The 18,602-nt window shown below is 41.6% G+C and overlaps 3 protein-coding genes across 4 annotated transcripts in view; 2 read left to right on the top strand and 1 right to left on the bottom strand.

The window, feature by feature from the left end:
• Nucleotides 1–250: 250 nt before the first annotated feature.
• On the bottom strand, nt 251–7,095 carry dmac2l (distal membrane arm assembly component 2 like). 2 transcript variants are annotated; one of them, XM_042073209.1, is made up of 5 exons: nt 6,967–7,095; nt 6,286–6,405; nt 5,546–5,754; nt 1,807–1,978; nt 251–1,249 (listed from the first exon to the last, which is right to left on the bottom strand). In XM_042073209.1, exons 2-5 carry the CDS (start codon nt 6,393–6,395, stop codon nt 1,135–1,137), a joined length of 606 nt encoding a protein of 201 aa, XP_041929143.1. In that variant the 5' UTR covers nt 6,396–6,405; nt 6,967–7,095; the 3' UTR covers nt 251–1,134. The 2 variants fall into 2 exon arrangements, with proteins under 2 accessions (XP_041929143.1, XP_041929144.1); XM_042073210.1 differs by having other exon boundaries at nt 6,286–6,415; nt 6,967–7,077.
• A 34-nt stretch (nt 7,096–7,129) lies between these two features.
• Nucleotides 7,130–15,115, top strand: l2hgdh (L-2-hydroxyglutarate dehydrogenase). Its single transcript, XM_042073207.1, has 10 exons — nt 7,130–7,381; nt 8,823–8,938; nt 9,267–9,418; nt 9,779–9,910; nt 10,559–10,721; nt 10,823–10,857; nt 10,988–11,155; nt 12,157–12,314; nt 12,551–12,682; nt 13,232–15,115. Exons 1-10 carry the CDS (start codon nt 7,287–7,289, stop codon nt 13,425–13,427), a joined length of 1,347 nt encoding a protein of 448 aa, XP_041929141.1. The 5' UTR covers nt 7,130–7,286; the 3' UTR covers nt 13,428–15,115.
• A 1,064-nt stretch (nt 15,116–16,179) lies between these two features.
• The window catches only part of sos2 (son of sevenless homolog 2 (Drosophila)), a 29,322-nt gene continuing 26,899 nt past the window's right edge, over nt 16,180–18,602 (top strand). The window contains 1 exon segment of the mRNA XM_042071899.1: nt 16,180–17,330. Within this exon segment, the coding sequence (XP_041927833.1) occupies nt 17,247–17,330 (84 nt within the window). The 5' untranslated portion in view covers nt 16,180–17,246.

Here is an 18,602-nt window from a genome sequence, read left to right on the forward strand (position 1 = left end):
AAATCAGATCGGTCACTGAAAACAGATCCGCCAACACCTAATTCAACTCGCACATTAGGATTCACTGGCTCTTAATTCAGGGTTTTCTACACTGGCCAGTTGGTAGCATTGCCTTTCAAATCAAATACCAAGTGGGTAGCAGTAACACTGACTGGTCTGCTGCCATTTTTATCTAGGTCAGTGCGCAGTAGTAATACTTAAGCACAACAATTGGTGAGCTGGAAAAAAAACCCCATTTACATCTACCATATAACTCTTCAGATATTTATTCAGTCTAGATATGAAATGACCACATTAAACAAAATGTGAAATGAAATCTAAACAAAATGCCGAAAAAACGTTCTCGGAGACAAATTAAGTGCTCAGGTTATGCGAGAAGTAGGAAGGAAAGTGGGTAAAAATGACACCGACTCACGCAAATGGAAACACTGTCACAGGCTGGCCGCATTGAGAGAGGTCACCGATCACCTCCACACCAGCCCAGTTCACTCACCTGGCAGTAAAGAACAGTGCTGGCCCCACAGTCCAGCACCGTGGTGACACAGCACAGAACCCCCCCCCCAGAACTAAATTCAGTTTAGTAAATTGTAATCATTAGCCAGTTCCTCAAATGCAGCCATTTGGTCATTTGAGTAAAAAAGAAAAAAATGTAAAAAGACACATTTTTTGGTAGCTTTATTAAGCTTTTAAGCTTTATTGGTTGGTTGGTATTATATATATATATATCTCCCCAACAAGTGGTGCTCTATAGCCCTGCAGTGTCCCCTTGACTTGCACCAAATGCCAAATCAACGAATTACGTGACAAGGAGTCATGAGTCTTGAGTCAAGGAGCAATTTTTAGCATCTTCATGCATGCATAAAAGCTTTCTTAGTAATAACAATGTCTCTGTGGTTCTTTTCTATGGAGTAACAATAACAATGTTTGATACCTAGAATAACATAGCAAAACAACATTAGAATCTCTTTGTGTTTGACTCTCTTTTCTCTGTTGCTATAAATAAAGTGCTGTGACAGAGCAAAATGTATCTCCTAGTAATTTTTCTGCTCAGTTGCTGTTTGACATCATTGGCATTGACATTTCTATGGTTACCGTCACCATGGACATCACTGCGTCCATGGCAGGTAGAGTGAGTCAGCCCAGGTCCAGTTCAATGTCCAGCTGTGGCAGAGCGGTCTGTAGTCGGTCAACGGTAGTCTCTTTCTCCCTCACCCCGGGCAGGTCACTCAGGAACAGATACTCCAGATTCCTACAGGGGGAACATCGGGGATACAATAGCTGGCTTAACACTAGTCAAGTACAAAGCAAAGGGGAATTTACTGTATAGCTCACTTCACATACCACTGTCAATTACTGGATAGCCCTCTGAATAGAGAAGTGAATCTTTCACAACGGCCATTATCTCTATGAAAACACTTGATGACATCTAGCTCAGAAATGACGTCAAGCTCAGAAATACACAATAGCCATGCCCTGGAGTTTGTTGACCACCTTAGTGGCCTCAACCTCATCAACATTTTGGCCACAACATGTAGCATGTATCATGACCAAACATTTCCACTCACTCTCCCTCATACTGAAGAACCATAAGACAACAATTTTATCATCAAAATTCTATAGCTGATGTTTTTAGTAAGGTCCCACCTTTGAAGGTTTTAGAATATCTTATTAGCATAGATTTTAAAAAATATATTTAAGTTTCTGTAACACACAGTGCTCTGGCCATTAAATAGCCTTAGTTGCGGAAATGGCCTTAAATTAAACAAACAAACAAACAAACTCCCTCATACTGGTGAGGTCACCCACCTCAAGTGGTGCAGGGCGATGAGGCCCTTATCTGTAATGTTACCACAGGAGACTATCTCCAGGCGACGGAGGGTGTCCTGAAGCTTCTCCGTCTTGCTCAGCCTCTCCAGGCAGGTGTCCTCGATGTAAATGTTCTTAATCAGCCTCACTTCCTCCACATGCTCCAGCCCATCTGCAACCACAACACAGTCTCCACTTAGAACTCATTAGCCACATGTTCACTTCACAGTCTTTCATCCTCTGAAACCCTGGGGGCGGTGGTAGTGTAGTGGTTAAGGAGCTGGGTTAGCGTGCAGTAGCCTGAAAGTTGTCGGTTCAATTCCCGGCTTCCACCGTTGTGCCCTTGAGCAAGGCACTTAACCCCTCCGGGGACAATGTGATCCCTTGTAATATAGCTGACATATGTAAGTCACTTTGGTCAAGAAGTGTCTGCTAAATGTAATTTAATGTAATCCTCTGCTTCACATTAATGCAGTGACAATTCTGATTCTGAATCCCATGCTATACTAGAGTGAAATGCTACTATCATATCATATATAAAGATTGAAAATGATCTTTGGTCCATCCCTGCATGCTGTTTCATATAGTTGATATGTTCATTTGACTTGCAGTGTTGGCCTTCTCTTACCTCTTATCTCTCTTTGTTGTCAAGCTATCAAGAGTGGGAAGGCCACTCTCACTGAAGCACTGAAGTGACATCACTGTCATTAGTCATGAAAACGATCCTGATTAAATAAAAATGATTCTTCCTCACTTGAGAAACTCAAGAGGACAGAAGGGCTTACTGGGATTGGTGCTTTTAGCACAGTTGCAGAGACAATATCCTGAGGGCCTCAACTTAGGCTTCCGACACCTTATCCAACGCCCACATATCATAATGCTCTACCTATAGTCCTTAATACCATGTGGCCCCCAGCTACAAGTGCCTGAATTGCCAACAGAATAACTATATACTTGATGCTGCCAATATGAACACAATACCGCCACTTGTTCCAGCTTCTGCCCTCTGGAAGACGCTACATGTCCGTATGAACTAAAACCCCACGTTTCAAAAATAGCTTTCCTTAATCAATCAGACTTCTGAAGACTACAAAACTGGTCTGATCTACTTATTTATTTAGTTTTTTCCTTTCTTTTCTCCCTATTGGATTGAGCTACTGCTTTCTGTAACACAGCAGACATTGTTGTGTGGCAAGTAGGTCTGCTGTTTTAAAGTGACTTTTGCAATGGAACCCAGTTAAAATATAAACATCCAAATGATGAGGTTTGATTGACGGTTTGCCTGCTGTGCTGGCTTCTCTCACTGAGGTCTTTGGTCACGTCTATTCCAGCAGACCAACTGGAGATCCAGATGGAGACGCCTGTGGTGATCCAGGTTTGACAGTGGCATCAATCGAACCGGACACATACTGTAGGAACAGCAGTGTGTGTGTGTGTGTGTGTGTGTGTGTGTGTGTGTGTGTGTGTGTGTGTGTGTGTGTGTGTGTGTGTGTATTATTTAAAGGGCTCTCTATCGTTCTCGCTCTTTCTCTCACCGTCCCTCCCTGCTCTCGTTCCCTTTTGTCTTTATGTGGAGAGCCAAGGTGATCTGAGGTGATGGGGACGGATGGCTTTGTTTCTGTGTAAGACATCCTCCTCGCTAACGTCACCAGTATGCGCGCATCTTCTAGCGGCTGACTTTCATCCTGACCTTTCACACTCGCAGGTAACTTTCACTCCTTCCTTCCTTTACTCTCTCACCTTTCTATTTCTCTGTCTCTCACTCTCTCTCTCTCTCTCTCATACACACACACACACACACACACACACGCACACGCGCATTCACACGCACGCACACGCACGCACGCACACGCACACACACGCACACACACACACACACACGCATAGCAGGCCAACGGATTGAATTATCACTTGAAGAGAGAAGCCAAGCGTGGAGAGTGGAGACAGCTGGCAGCTGCTGTGTTCACACAATTAAGGAAATCAAAGAGGTTGTATAATCATGGTAGCTGAACTCTCGTGATGTTTGTGTGGAGAGTAATTCATTAGGAGACTAACCCCTTCACCTCCTCAAATTGCAGATGACTGGCATTTTCAATTGCAGACTAATTTTTGAACCATTGTAATTGCAGAGGCGACACAATATTATAGTTTTGATTAAGGTAGATCACATCTTTCCTGGATACCTGTAGTACACACTGTACTTCCAATTACAACTGTGCCAACCCAGGATATACTGTGTTCAGTCCAAGCCTTTCCGTCTGTGGAAGGGCTTGCCCCAAAACATCAGATGAAAAAAGACATTTGCTTGGGAGCGAATAGTGTGTGGACTTCTCTTTACAACTTAGAAAGAATCCCACACACTGACCATTATGAATCCCGCACACTGACCAAGCAATTATTTATTTAAAAAATATGTTTAGTTTCGGTCTTAGAAACGTGTTTTCTAAATAAATAATTGCTTGCGAAATGGACAGTGTGCGGGATTCTTTCTAAGCTCCTGATCTGCGACCTTTGGTCATATCCAACACACATCCAACACGCCAACAAAAGGGGTGTGCAAAAAGCCTTCATACGTTATAAACTACGTTGATTAACATTGTTGCTTTTATTGATATTCTCCTTAATGTAGTCTTATCATGATATTGTTATTGTTATTATATTATTGATTGAATGGACATTATTGTTTATATTATTGCTATTTTCCTTCATTTTCATTGTTTATTTCATTAGGCTATTGATTGAATTGATATTGTTGTTTATTATTGCTATTCTCCTTAATGTAGTCTGACCAACATTTTAAATTGTTCCCTGTTAAATTCAAGCATTATGTATTGTTTTGTATTTGTGTGTCGCTTTGGACAAAGGCGTCTGCCAAATCCTATAACCATGACCATAACCATAACCATAAAAAAATGAATGGAACTAGATTGCTGTGTTCAGAGTGAAGACATTAGGTGGGTTTACACAGTTTTTTTGTCATTCCGAATAAACTAATCTGATTGAATTGAAATTTGTGCCAACTGTTTACATGGGGTATACTAAATTGTCCTAATGTGGGACACTGCCTAATATGGGACACCTAAGCTCCAGTGGGTGTAGCTCTTCCCCAAACTAATGAATGTCAGTGAAACTATGGGAAAGCCAAAACTGTAAGGTCCTGTGATCAAAATTGGATGTGGATTTTGTTGCCCTCACATTGTAGCATAATATAGCCTACTACTGAAGTCCAAAAAGCAAAAAATGTCCCATATCAGGTCAATTCACCCCTGTGTGAATGCAATGTATGCACGCATATAGTCCATGGTGTACTTGGTGATGCCACTACTAATTTATATGATACCCTACATTCTATTCCGATCAGGTTCTTACAAGCGCTCTAGAAAAGCCGTTGCTGCTTTACTTTTCCTTGAGAAGATACAGCAAGCAATCCGATTGACCATATACATGGCTGTTCAATCGAAAGAAGAACGGGGTACACCACCTCTTTTATTCTGATTAAAATTCTAATCGGATCAGCAGTTTTATTCCGATCAAGGTGTTTATATGTGCCAATTTTTATTCCGATTGAGCCATTTTTCCGATTCTAAACCCACCTATTGGAACCTTTTAGAACCTATTGGAACCTTTCCACACCAGAATATAATGACACAGGATATTTGTCATGTTCTAGGACCTTGAGCTAGCTCTGGAATGCAAGTAGGGAACCCTTTGTGTTAATACTGTTTAGTTAATTCCTCACCCAGATGGTCAAATCCACGGTACATTATGCAAGAATCCGTGGCATCAATGGCCTGGATCTTGTAGCGACCAAGGGGGCCAGTGGGGAGGCCATTGTAGTCATGCTGCCAGCGGTCAAAGCCCTGGAACCGGACTTTCGCTCCACACCTGAGCAGCCATTCTGCTGCTGCTCGGTCTGGTCCCACAGCTTTTATTCTTTCATAGTCCACCCTTAGAGAGGACAAAAGAAAAACACCCTGGAACTAAATATAAAGAAACCATCCCCTTGTAATCAGGCCCATCATCTATGTTACAATCCTTCTGGCATGAATTCTCTTGTTCAGGCTGGTGCATGTCTTGTTATGAGATAGGCCTGTTAACAGGCAATTTGTAATTAGAGTAAATCATGGATTAACCTCCTGAAAACTGGCAGTACAAAAGACTGTGTCTAGACAGATAGCTATCTGTCTGTGAACCATGTGTCTTGAAAGTGGCTATGGAAACGTTATTTATAAGAGACAATTAGTTGGTGTTAACAGAGGTAGATTCATTAAAATGTAATAAGGGGATTCGACTTGATGTAGCCGCCTGCAGCGGTCTGTAGCTGACTGCATGACTTATGCACAATTCCGGGGTGAAAACGTGTCAGAATCTCAGAAATAATCACGTTATGCATATGCCATGCAGTCACGCTTAAGACGGCTGCAGGCGGCTACATCAAGTCGAATCCCCTTATTGATATGTTGAGGGCTTGCAGCTCACCTGTTGAAAACAGCATTCAGCCATCCCCAGAATGGTCTGACGCCCCCTGCTGGTGCTAATGTCCTCGGAGTGCACAGTACTGAGTGAGCTGTCTTCCCCAATAACCTCATTTTTCAAATGCTGAAAAACATAACATTTGGACATTTTTGAGAACCGGCAACATTTTCATCAAAGAATTAATGAACAAGACAGTTAGGCTTGGCAAAATTTCTGAACTGCATGGTGTCTACCACTTCATTTTTTCGAGTGTAGAAAATGTAACCTTTCTACAGCTTCTACAACTGAACTGAAATCAGCAGATGGCAAGTGATTACATGACAGTTATGATTCCCTTTCCCTTCTTCCAAAGTCATACTGACATCTCAATGAACTGCTTAACTAGCAGTTACACACATAGACCTATGCTATGCTAGTAAGCCATGGATGACTGAAAAAGTAGCCAACAGAATGTTGATGTCCAGCCATAGACCAGCAGCAGTTATATGGGATTTGAGAAGTTACTTGTAGGATTTGCCTTAATGAAATGGCACTTGACGTGACATAGCATAGTCTAGTGTATTTTTCATGTGCGTCACCACCTGCCACTAACAACGAACAACGACGAAAACTTGACGAAAAACAGTCATATAATCTTTCAATCTACGCGCATTATGCTCAATTAAGTTACCACTACTCTCTAACCTTTTGCGTTCCCTCTAGCAAGCAAGGTGCCAGTGTCAACCATAGGTGTCAACATTATTTACATCCTTGATCACGCTGCTACGACGACCTCTCACCCTGTACGTACAAAACGTAAAGCGCCTTCATTGGTCGAGCAGGGAACGTTTATATGACGTAACAAGGTTTAATCGACTGTGTTAGCTAATCGTTTAGCTGCCTATCTTACTTGAGGGTCAGTTAAGGAGAGGCGCAAATGTCTCCTATAAAGTGGTATATTAGGTGCGATTTATTTACATGATGATTTTAAGACATATAGCATTATCCCATTGTATTCTGGAAAAATGATACGAGTGCTGTCAAGTGTCTCGGCTGGGACTGTCTTACTGGCCAGACAGCCAAAGTTCGTTGAGCTCGCTGTAAGACACCAACACATTGGGTGAGTGACAAATCACTGTTGCTTTGTAGCGTGTTGTAGCATCCTTTGGGGTTTTAGCAATCTTAACTTAATGGAAGAGTCGCTGTGAGTCAAGGTGGCCTTGATCTCTCTGTAGTTAGGCTTCGAGTTGAGAGAGTCTGCTTGAGTATCTCGCACAGCACATAAGCCATGGTGTCGGTTGTTTGGGCAATAGGACAACTGTTTGCGAAGCCAAGTTCAATAGTTAGACTTTACAGCAGTGTCAAAGTTTAACTTGTTCACTGGCTGTGAAGTAAATGGCAGCAAGGCTGAGTGCTTCAGTGCTGGAATGGAATCATTATAATGCCAGTTGGGCAGGGATAGAAGCTGGCCTGGGCCGAATAAAGAAGCAAAACCTGACTTATCTAGTTAAAAAGTGTCATAAGAGTACAAGGCAGATACAACAAAATGCAGTTTAAGTCTAACCAGAAGTGTCAAATCAAATGCTACAGGAGAGGAAGGGCGGAGAGAAATAATGACCAAGCTGTCACTTTTTACAGTGCATGAAAATGCACTGTTCTGTTATCCGAAGTCGTCGTCGTCGTCTTCTTCTTCTTGTTCTTCTTCCCACCAAATTTCTGTGTCTAATTCAGCTTCAACCGTTTAACGTAGAAACTTCGTTCAAACTTTGTAACGTAGGTCTTGAAAAGGACACTTGAGGAATGTATTTTTCACTTTTGTAAACTTTATACTTTTTGAGATATTAATAAAAAACAAGCTTATTTTTCCCCATAGACTTAACATGGGTTGATGACATCACAATGGGCTAATTAACTTGATTTGCACCTGTATCAACTTCCAGCTGCTCAACTAGGACCCATCAAAGGGTCAGTTAAACTGATTGCACCTGTATCAACTGCTTTCTGCTTAACTAGGCCAACTCTCTGTGTCTCTCCATTCTACAAGGATATAAGGCACATTCCATCCAACTTTCTATCCATTCATCCTCTTCAAACCATTCACTCATCCACCCATTAAACTATCCACCAACATCCATTAAACAATCTGCCTATCAACATCCATTCAACTTTCTGTCTATCAACATCCATTACACTATCTAAATTCAACTTTTAAACTATATACTCTGTCTCAGGCTTTAAGCATACAATCTGGCTCTCTTAAGACTACAGATTCTGTTCCTATTTCCTCTGCCCACAACTTTCAAAATAAATGTCCTCACTACAATAATTCACTATTAAATAATTTAACTATTTAAACTACTCAACTATTTAACTGTTTAGACATTTCAACTGTCAGTTGTTATCAACTATGACTCCTGCCAACTGTTAACAAATAAAAGTTTGTTTTGCATTTTATGTTAATATACAGTATGTTTATATTTTGATTGTGAGCTTTTTTTTAATATTGGGGGGGGGGGGGTGTCCACTTCAAAGTATATTATGATTGCGGCCTTGCTTTGCAGCTCATACGATGTGGTGGTGGTTGGTGGAGGCATCGTGGGTTTGGCCTCGGCACGGGAGCTGATCCTTAGACACCCAACATTAAGCTTTGCTCTGCTGGAGAAGGAGAAGGAGCTCTGTAAGTCAGTTTGTGTACATGTTTTTAATATGGATTTGACACATTGTGTGTGTAGGCCTATATCATGCTTATGCTTTTAGTAACTGAGACAGTGATTGGGTCCTCTCAAGCTCTTCTACAGCATTGCTTGGTGTACATGTTTGTGTGCATGTCCATGCACACAGTATACTGTGAGAATGAGTGTGTGTCTGTGTCTGTGTCTGTGTGTTTGGGTGTGTGTCTACAGGAGCACAAGAGGTGAACTGCCTAACTTTGCTTAGGCATGTTAATAATCACAGTTGTTGGAACAGTTCCAATTCCATGTTTTTCTTCTCGCCCCTGTCTCCAGCGATGCACCAGAGTGGTCACAACAGCGGAGTAATCCACAGCGGCATCTACTACACGCCAGGCTCTCTGAAAGCAAGACTGTGTGTGAAGGGGGCCACGCTGGCCTATGAGTACTGCGAGAAGAAGAACATCCCCTACAAGAGGTGTGGGAAGGTGAGCTGAACGTGGGAAAACAGGCAAGGTGTCTGTGTATACTGTAAGACATCATATACAAAGTTGTATCGAATGGAATTCCATAGGGTACAGAGGGCTCACTCCTTGATGTCTAAAGAGATGTGTAGCTAGTGACAGTCGCACCCATGAGCTCCAGTCTTTTTGCACGTTAGCCTCCAACGCCATTAGCTTACAGATTTATCCCCAATGTGTGATCCTTTTTTTACTTTTGGTTTTGTGCTCGGTGCATTGCGATATAGTGCTACGTATCTTTAATTTGATCAAAGAGTATAGAAGTAACTTGTAATCTTGTTACTTCTATACTCTTTGATTTGATGCCCAGTTTTAATTTGTGTGCAGTTGATTGTAGCTACAGAGCGTGAGGAGATTCCCCGTCTGAAGGCTTTGTATGAGCGAGGCATGAAGAACAATGTCCGAGACTTGACCGTTGTCGACGCCAAAGGCATCAGAGAGAGAGAGCCGTTCTGCAGGGTGAGTGTGTGTGTGCGTGTGTGTGCGCGTGCCCGTGCGTGCTTGCATGCATGCACAGTTGTGCATGCTCATATAGTTTATGTATGTTTATGTACTGACAGAGATGAGACCGCTCATTGTTTCACAACCTTAAGAAAGCATGTATTGGTATATCTCAACGTCCTGTAACCTTGGATGCCCTGGGTATGATTTGACCTTTGACCTTTGACCTTGAGCATCTAATCATGCTCTGTAATGTTTCTGCTGTGGAACTATATAGATATGAAGGAGAAGCAGCAAACAGTGTGTTTGAGCAATAATTCATTCATGATCCCCCATACAATCTTGACCTTTGAATTTATGACCTTAAATACCTAATCAGTTCATCAATCTCTTAAAGTGATTAAGTATGCCAGGTTTAATGAAGATCCTTTGCTTGAGAGATATCGTGCAAACACTTTGCTGTAACAACATAATGACTCATCGACTCATGCACGGCAGGCTTGTGCAAAATTCCAGAATTGAATTGAAACTGGCTCTTAAATTCCAATTCAATTCTTGAATTTCACTTGCATTTCAATTGACAGATGACCTGAATACAGTAATTTATAATACTGTAGATTGAAGCATGACCTGAAGAATTCTGACCATTGTGTCCATGTGCTTTAGGGTTTAATGGCTCTGGACTCACCCTACACTGGCATAGTGGACTGGCGGAAAGTTGCCCTCAGGTATGGGCAGGATTTTAAAGAGGCAGGGGGAACCGTGACAACTGAGTTTGAGGCATCTGACATCACTGTGGTGAGGGAGAGTCCTGCCAGGATCTCAGAAGGTGAAGGCACTTTCGCATTTGTGCACACGCTCACACACTTTAGAGCTAAATGACCTTGGATTATACAGTTATTACATTATTTGTATGTCTTTCTTTTATAGGTCTTAAATACCCCATTTCTATTAGAAGCTCCAAGGTCAGTCATTTGAGAGATTGAGCGTGAGAGGTTTTCTTCATGATTTTCTTGTGAATCATTGTGTTTGTTTTTGTGTGTGTGTGTGTGTGTGTGTGTGTGTGTGTGTGTGTGTGTGTGTGTGTGTTTCTAGGGTGATGAGGTGCATTGTCGTTATGTGTTGACTTGTGGGGGTCTGTACTCTGACCGACTGTCCCAGATCTCAGGTTGTAGTCCTGAGCCCCGTATTGTGCCCTTCAGGGGGGACTACCTGGTGCTCAAGCCAGAGAAACGCTACCTTGTGCGGGGAAACATCTACCCGGTGAGCCTAAAAACCTTTTACATAACTCTATCTGCTGGAAGACAGCACTATGTTCCCTTAGTTATTTTCACTGATTATATACATATACTAGAAGATAATAGGCAGTACCATTGCGTAGAGCAGTGTTTCTTAACTGGTTGGTCGGGACCCAAAAAGTGGGTCGCGGAACTATTCTGGGTGGGTCGCGGAGCTTGTGGTTAAAAAAAACTAAATTGCCCATTTAAAATGTTACCTTATCAGATCTAATATTGAACCTGAATTTTGATAGACTTTATTTGTATGTCAGTCATTTCCATGGACATAGCCAATATTTATGTGACCGGTCATGTTAGACATCATTTTAGCGGTAAACGCAAGTGGGCTATGACCCTGAATATTTGGAGAAGGATACGGATTCATTTAAATTGAGGCAAAATGGGACAGAAACCCCAGTGTGCGGTGTTCACTGAATTGCTGGCACATGAGAGAAAATGCCACATGGAAACAAAGCACCCCTGTCAAAGACTAACCTGTCAAGTACTCTGAAAGGTGACATCAGGAGTTGAAGACTTCATAATGTTCCAAACAACATTCAACATGTTCCAAACAAGTAGACTTACAAGCACTTCACATGCGGGTCCCAAAGCAAGACCAGTTAAGAACCACTGGCATAGAGTATCTCATAAAATGCTGTTTTGAAGATATTGTTTTCCTTTGTCAGTTTGGTCATTTATCATTTTATGATGTTCCTCTAGACTGGGAAGCTCTTAGCTCTTTTAGACTTTTTGGAAGAAGTTGTTAATTTATAGGTTGTGAATGAAAAATCATTTCCAAGCAAAAAGTTGCAGCACCAAAACAAAACAGGTTCTCTTTTACATAAGTGTAACCCCACATTTTTATTACTAATGCATAGACTCAAAGAAAGAAATCCTACATTCTAAATCCTACATCCTGTAATTAGAGTCAAAAACATTGATAATAATGCGTGCAACCTGCCTTTTTGAACTGATGCATGTTGACAGGTGCCAGATCCTCGTTTCCCATTCCTGGGAGTTCACTTCACCCCCCGTATGGACGGCAGTGTGTGGCTGGGTCCCAATGCCGTCCTGGCTTTCAAACGTGAAGGCTACCAGCTATACGACCTCAATGTTAGGGACCTCACAGATGCACTATCCTTTAGGTACCAGAGAAGATGTCTGTGACCATGAGCACATTTTGGGTTGGGTTGATTATGGAGTACTTCAGTCACAAGTTTTTAATTAATTCAAATGAGCTATATCTCTTCTTTGTTTGTTTTGCAGAGAGCCATTACCTGATTTTTAAATGTACATTTTCTCATAAGCAAACTACATTTTTAGGTTAATGTTGCAAACATAACCTGTTGAACCATCCTGTCTCCTTCATTGGCATCTGTAGAGGTTTGCAGAAGCTGGTGATGAAGAACATAACCTATGGTTTGGGTGAAATGTTCAGGGGCGTGTTCATAGGGGCACAGGTGAAAATCCTGCAGAAGTTTATACCTGAGCTCTCTCTAAGTGATGTAGTCAGGTAAGGCTCATAAGCCATGATCTCCTACTGTCATCATTAACCCCTCATCTATATAGGCTATAATAACTCATTATTTAGAATTCTGTTGTGATTGTATTAGCTACTTATTGGATACTTTTGAGATGTCAAATGTTAAAATTAATAATAAGAAACATCGGTAACACTTTACTTGACAGTATCGACATAAGAATGACATGACACTGTCATGACACATGAACCCTAACCTCTAACCCTAATCCTTACCCTAACCCTAACTCACTCTAACCCTAACCCTAACTTGTTATGACAAAAACCGAATGTCACTTAATAACAGAAGCGTTACGTCATAAATGTTTATGACTTGTTTATGACATTCATGACTGTGTCAGGTCACTGTTATGTCGATACTGTCAAGTATAGTGTAATATCTTAACATTGTGATTTGTAGTGTCTTCTTTATTGTGATGTATATTGTGATTCATTCCAATGGTGTCATCATTTTTGTTTGTGTTAAATTGTGTGTATGTGTCTCTGTCTGTCTGTCTGTCTGTCTGTCTGTGTGTGTCTCAGAGGTCCATCTGGAGTGCGGGCACAGGCTCTAGACAAGGATGGGAACCTGGTGGATGACTTTGTGTTTGACGGGGGCACGGGGGAAATTGGCAGTCGGGTGCTGCACGTACGCAACGCCCCCTCACCCGCCGCCACCTCCTCGCTTGCTATTGCCGAAATGGTCGCCGACGAGGCCGAGAAACGTTTTACCCTCTGACACACACACACACAAGAAATACCCAAAAGTGCATACACACACACACACTCACACAACACACAGGTGCGCCCAGACACTGACAGAGGGCACGAACAATGTGCTTCTACAGCATATCGCCCAATCACCGTGCAGTGTGACACTACTGGATTATGTCAGGCAGGCCCCGTTGTCCCATTTGCATAGTGGGCCCCGTCCCAGCTTTCCACTAGCCCACTTCTCCACTGACACCTGACCTCAACTTAGTCGTCACTCTCTCCTTTTCCATACCATGTCACCCTATAGGCCAGGCCCCGCATCGCTGCCTTCCATATTCCTTTCACCTGTGGCCCAATCCCATTACACTCACATTACAGTTGTCTTTACCATCGGGTTGGTTTCCGCCGTGCCTCTGCAGTGCTGATCTCACCGACCTCTGGATGGGAGCCAGCCGACATCCTATGTAGCCTACTTCAGGTCCGTCTATACGGTGTTTACATGGATCAGCTCTCTTGAAAGGCCAGAGTGAATGGGAGAACAAGAAGAGGATCGTCCCTATCATGATTGGGATTGGGTTCTGCTGTGTCTGTCTGGGCTTTGACAGACAACCATGCCGGATGCTGCCGAGGCTTGGCAAATGTAACCCCAGAACTTAATTGACTCTGTCGATTAATTGGGAACCAAGCCATGCTGTTGAGTAAATTGTCTTTCATGCGTGACGTGCCTACAGATGAGTTCTTTTCAACATGAGTTGCAATATTTTTACTTTTTTTCATGCTTTCTACAAACACAAAGGTACTTCTGCAAGTTTCAGATTTTGTTTCAGTTTGACAGATTCAAAAGGGTTTACAGAGCTCACTCATCTCAAACAACACACTGCTGTATTGTACTGAGTAGAGGTTCTACCTCTCTGGATGTGTTTAGTTTTTCATTCTCCATGGCACTGATGTTCTGCATTTAAACTAAGCTGCATAATTTAACTTCATAAATCAACAGCTGTTCATCATTTTCTTGCCTGTTATCTTAATCAACTGTATCAACAAAAAATGTGCTGTAACAGAACTAAAATGATCTTAATTGATCTTTGTAAATCAAAATGTAATCTATCATCACTTTGTACTGATATGTAAAACCATGCAGCTCATGTGGTTCCACGAGCCCACACATCTTTACAACAATGACCACTATAAGGGAAGTGGAACACACATAAGAGGAATGTATAGGAAGTGGGAAATATTTTGATTTTTCACCAAAAGTGTTTGAAGATCTGTTCTTATGTAACGTGTTATGTGAAGCAACCTTGAGTATCTAGAAAGGTGCTATATAAAACTATTTTTTAATTATTATTATTATTATTATTATTATTACAGTGAAATTCTAGAAAAAAATAAATAATAAACAAAAAGTTTTTTAAGTTTTTGTCATGGTATGGCAATGGTAATTGAGAGGTATTCTGATAGGATCTCATATTTGTTAACAAATTGTCATAATTTCCATAATCTCTCGTCATAACAATGTCAAATACTGCCAACAATCAGCATAATGGGTTTAATGTGTTAAATTACAAAAATAGCCCACATACATATTTATTCTGTATTCTGACTGCAATTTAAATATGCATGGATGAAGAAGATAATAGATTTGATTTTGTGTTTATTTGATTTGTTTTTAATGCTCAACAACAAATAAAATAAAATATCAATTGTGTTCTATACCAGTGGTTGTCAACATGGGGACTAGGGCCTACAAGGGGGTGTCAGGTAGCTGCAAGGGGGGCCTTGAGATGGTATGGCCATGGTTCTGGTAGCGGACACGTTTGTCCAAAGCAACACAGACGCTCATCAGAGGACCAGAGTGACCAACTGGGGATGTACAGCTGGATCAGTGAATTGAAATAGCTTTAAAAAAAAAAAAAACTTAAAAAAAATGATGACATATGGGGGCCTGGCATATTTTCAGGGGGGCACGGGCACCTTGGGAGCAATGTTTAAACACAGTTTTGAAGCAGATGAACCTTTAGTGACATCAAACTGGTGCACACACATTTCTCTATACTGATAGCTGGGCTATGTAGGGTTTTTTTTAATAACTAGACATTTTTAAATGTGAGTGTTGTTAACAAAAAGATATACACACAAAAGTTTATCATGCTTGTCATACTTTAGGACATCATGAATAGTCTTTATTTGAAAAATAATGTGGTAAGTTATATTATTTTCAAGCCTATATTAAAATATGTAAACATTTAAGGCTCTTCAAATGCTATTTTGAAATGGGCTGCGTCAAAAAAAAAATGTTTTTGTTTATCTCTGCATGCAACACTTGTCCTTGAAGTTAGCCCCGTGAAGATGTGAGATATTTCCACTGGGTGGCGATATTGTTTAATTGTAAATGAGCTAATAATGACAAGTGGAGACAACATCTCGTGCATATACAACGAAAAATCGCTGGGGGAAAATGGCAATAATAATCTTATGACTGCATATGAAACATATCAATGGTTTATAAAACATATATTTTGTTCTAGAAAGGCATGTTAGGTCCATGTATACTGTAAGACTATGATACACCTGCCTGCTACTATTACAAAAAAGTCATTTTATGTTTATTCTCTCTTAACAGTTATTAGTTTACTATGCATTTCAATTTAAGTACCATCAAAACATGCGCGTCTTCTAAGACAGCAAAATGCCTCCGAATGCAATGTTTACGTTATTCTGTGGTGACCCTGAGCGATCCGTCAAAGCGACACGTAGCTCGTGGGTGCGCTTAATTTAAAAGGCTGGTGTAACTGCATGCAAACGCTGAGGATGACTTTCGACTTTGCTATTCACACTCCATCAGCCAGGAGGCCAACAGGCGAACCCTCCCTCCCTTTTGCGTTACGCAGATGCGGAAAGTGAGCCGACGCAGGAACGCAAAGAGAGCAAGTGAGGAGCCGAGATTATTTCAAACATGGACACGGACGCTGAACGGGAGAGTTGAATCGGGACTTCCACTAACGCTACCAGTAACAAAAACAACAACGCCAGCGTTCTTCTATTCACCCCCGAAACGTTTTCAAGGGATTTTACTTCGAATGATCTTTCGAGGAGTTTTTCTTCATGAAGAGTACTGTCGACAGACACGGAAAAGATGACAATTTCCTTCATAAACAGAAGTAAAGAAACTCTTCCTCAGGAATTGAATGAAGGATCTTCTTGTGCCACAACACGGATCCCTGTGCATCAAGGCCAAAGATACAGCCAGCGCATACAGATGTGCTTCTAAGCAGTTGGCTCAAAAGCAGATCTGCGAAATACAACTCCCACCGAATTAGATGCATTTTAATCCGGTGCTTTAGATCAGAGCCACTGACAACTCGTGCAAAATAAACAAATATTTTTGCCTTTCCAGATTGCTATGAGTTAGCTTCTTAGCTCGCTAATGTTAGCCACTGTTTGTCGCGGGTGAAAAAAGCCTGTCAACTGGCTAGTAGCTAACGATACAGTAGCGAGAAACACTAGCGATAGCCTGAAAAGCTAGCTCGGAGCTCGGTTTCAAAAGTGTAGTAGCGAGTTAGCTAATAAGTTAGCATAACTTTGATAAACCAGACGCGCTCAGATGAGCTTAAAAGTTTTATGTTGTTCTCAGTCGTTCGACAGATGGCATAAAGGCGCAGTTAATTCTGCTACCGTCCAGTTAATTGATGTGCTGCGTTTTGGCTCAGTGTCTTAACTAGTCCTCTTAGTTAGCTAGCTAAGTTTACTTTCGCTGTGCCTGGACCGACCCACCCACTAGGACTTTGGGGCCGATGCGGACAGATCAACCGGGATCACGGCATCACGACGAGCCGCAGCAGGCATGCAGCCCCAACAGATCTACGACTTTTCCAGCGAGGAGAACAGTCACAAATGGCGAGGCCTCTTCGTGCAGGCGCTCCGCAAGGTAACTTAAAATGTTAAAGAGTAATAGTATTTTTAAGTTAAGGTTGCATTTAATAAGTCTAACAGCACACACGAAATGTGTGTATTCAGACACCGCAATTGCTATTACCAGAAACTTTGATTTTGTCATATGGTAATTTGTGGGTAAAGTTAGGAGCGTCTTAGTGAAATGAAAGTAATTATTCAAGAGATTTTGGTGTTGACTTGAACAAGTGTGTTTTAAAGAAGCTTTAACCAATAAATCGTTATTAATACACTATTGTAATGGGGTTATCCTCAGAAAGAAATATTGTAATGTTGTTAATATTATTTGTCGATGGGCATTGCACCGCTCATTATGTTTTGTGGATACCCCGGGCGTGAGTTCATTTTGGGCCGGTGATGGACACTGACAGGCCATATGTTCGAGGCAGCAGTTTGTTTGAGTAACCTAAGAGAAAGGTTTCTTATCATGATCTTAATGAGACCCAGAATGATGGTGCATGGACGAAAGGGGGTGTATGTTTTTGTGTGGTTCTGTCTTTGTTGACTTGGCTCCATTGTGTGTCTGTGTCTTATCTTTACTCATTTGAGGAAGTTGGATGAAAATACAAAGCTTTGTCCCATGACATCATCACAGAAGCAAAGGGGATTCTCCAGTCAACTGCAAAACACGTACACACAGACATGAGGAGGGTCAAGTGTGAAATGCTCATTTGCACATCATCCCTATCATGAGTCCTTGAGTACATTTTGTATGCTTGACAAGGGATCACTGAACAAGCAAGGTCCTACTACTCAGTTTTATGTTCCAGTGCAGTGCCTATTCCAGTGAAACCAGTGCATGACCGGTAGGGTAGGATTGTCTGCCGGTACTGCATGTTAAACAGAATATATTACAAATGTGCTGCTGTTTACAGATGATGAAACTTCGAGAGATTGCCATGTATGAACTTGTGGCAACAGCATCCCTGCTAACCAATACAGTTTCAACTTCACAGCCGTGAAAGCAGAGCAGAGGCCTTAGTTTGTGTCTTCCGATCAATTTCTCAGGAGGACTAGAGTAGGGTGAGTGAGGTATACCTTAAAATGACTGGTGATCAAGTAGTTAGCTAGCATTTAAAGGACTTGTCTATGGACATTGTTTATGGGCACTGTTTCAGTTGACATCTTCAGTGTGGTGCCACTCACTTCAGAGCATGTTTATGTATTACTCTAACCATTTGATGGGTTGGGTGGGCAGCCGTGGCCCACTGGTTAGCACTCTGGACTTGTAACCGGAGGGTTGCCGGTT

The sequence above is a fragment of the Alosa sapidissima genome, chromosome 19, assembly GCF_018492685.1.
Source record: "Alosa sapidissima isolate fAloSap1 chromosome 19, fAloSap1.pri, whole genome shotgun sequence".
Taxonomy (NCBI): Eukaryota; Metazoa; Chordata; class Actinopteri; order Clupeiformes; family Clupeidae; genus Alosa; species Alosa sapidissima.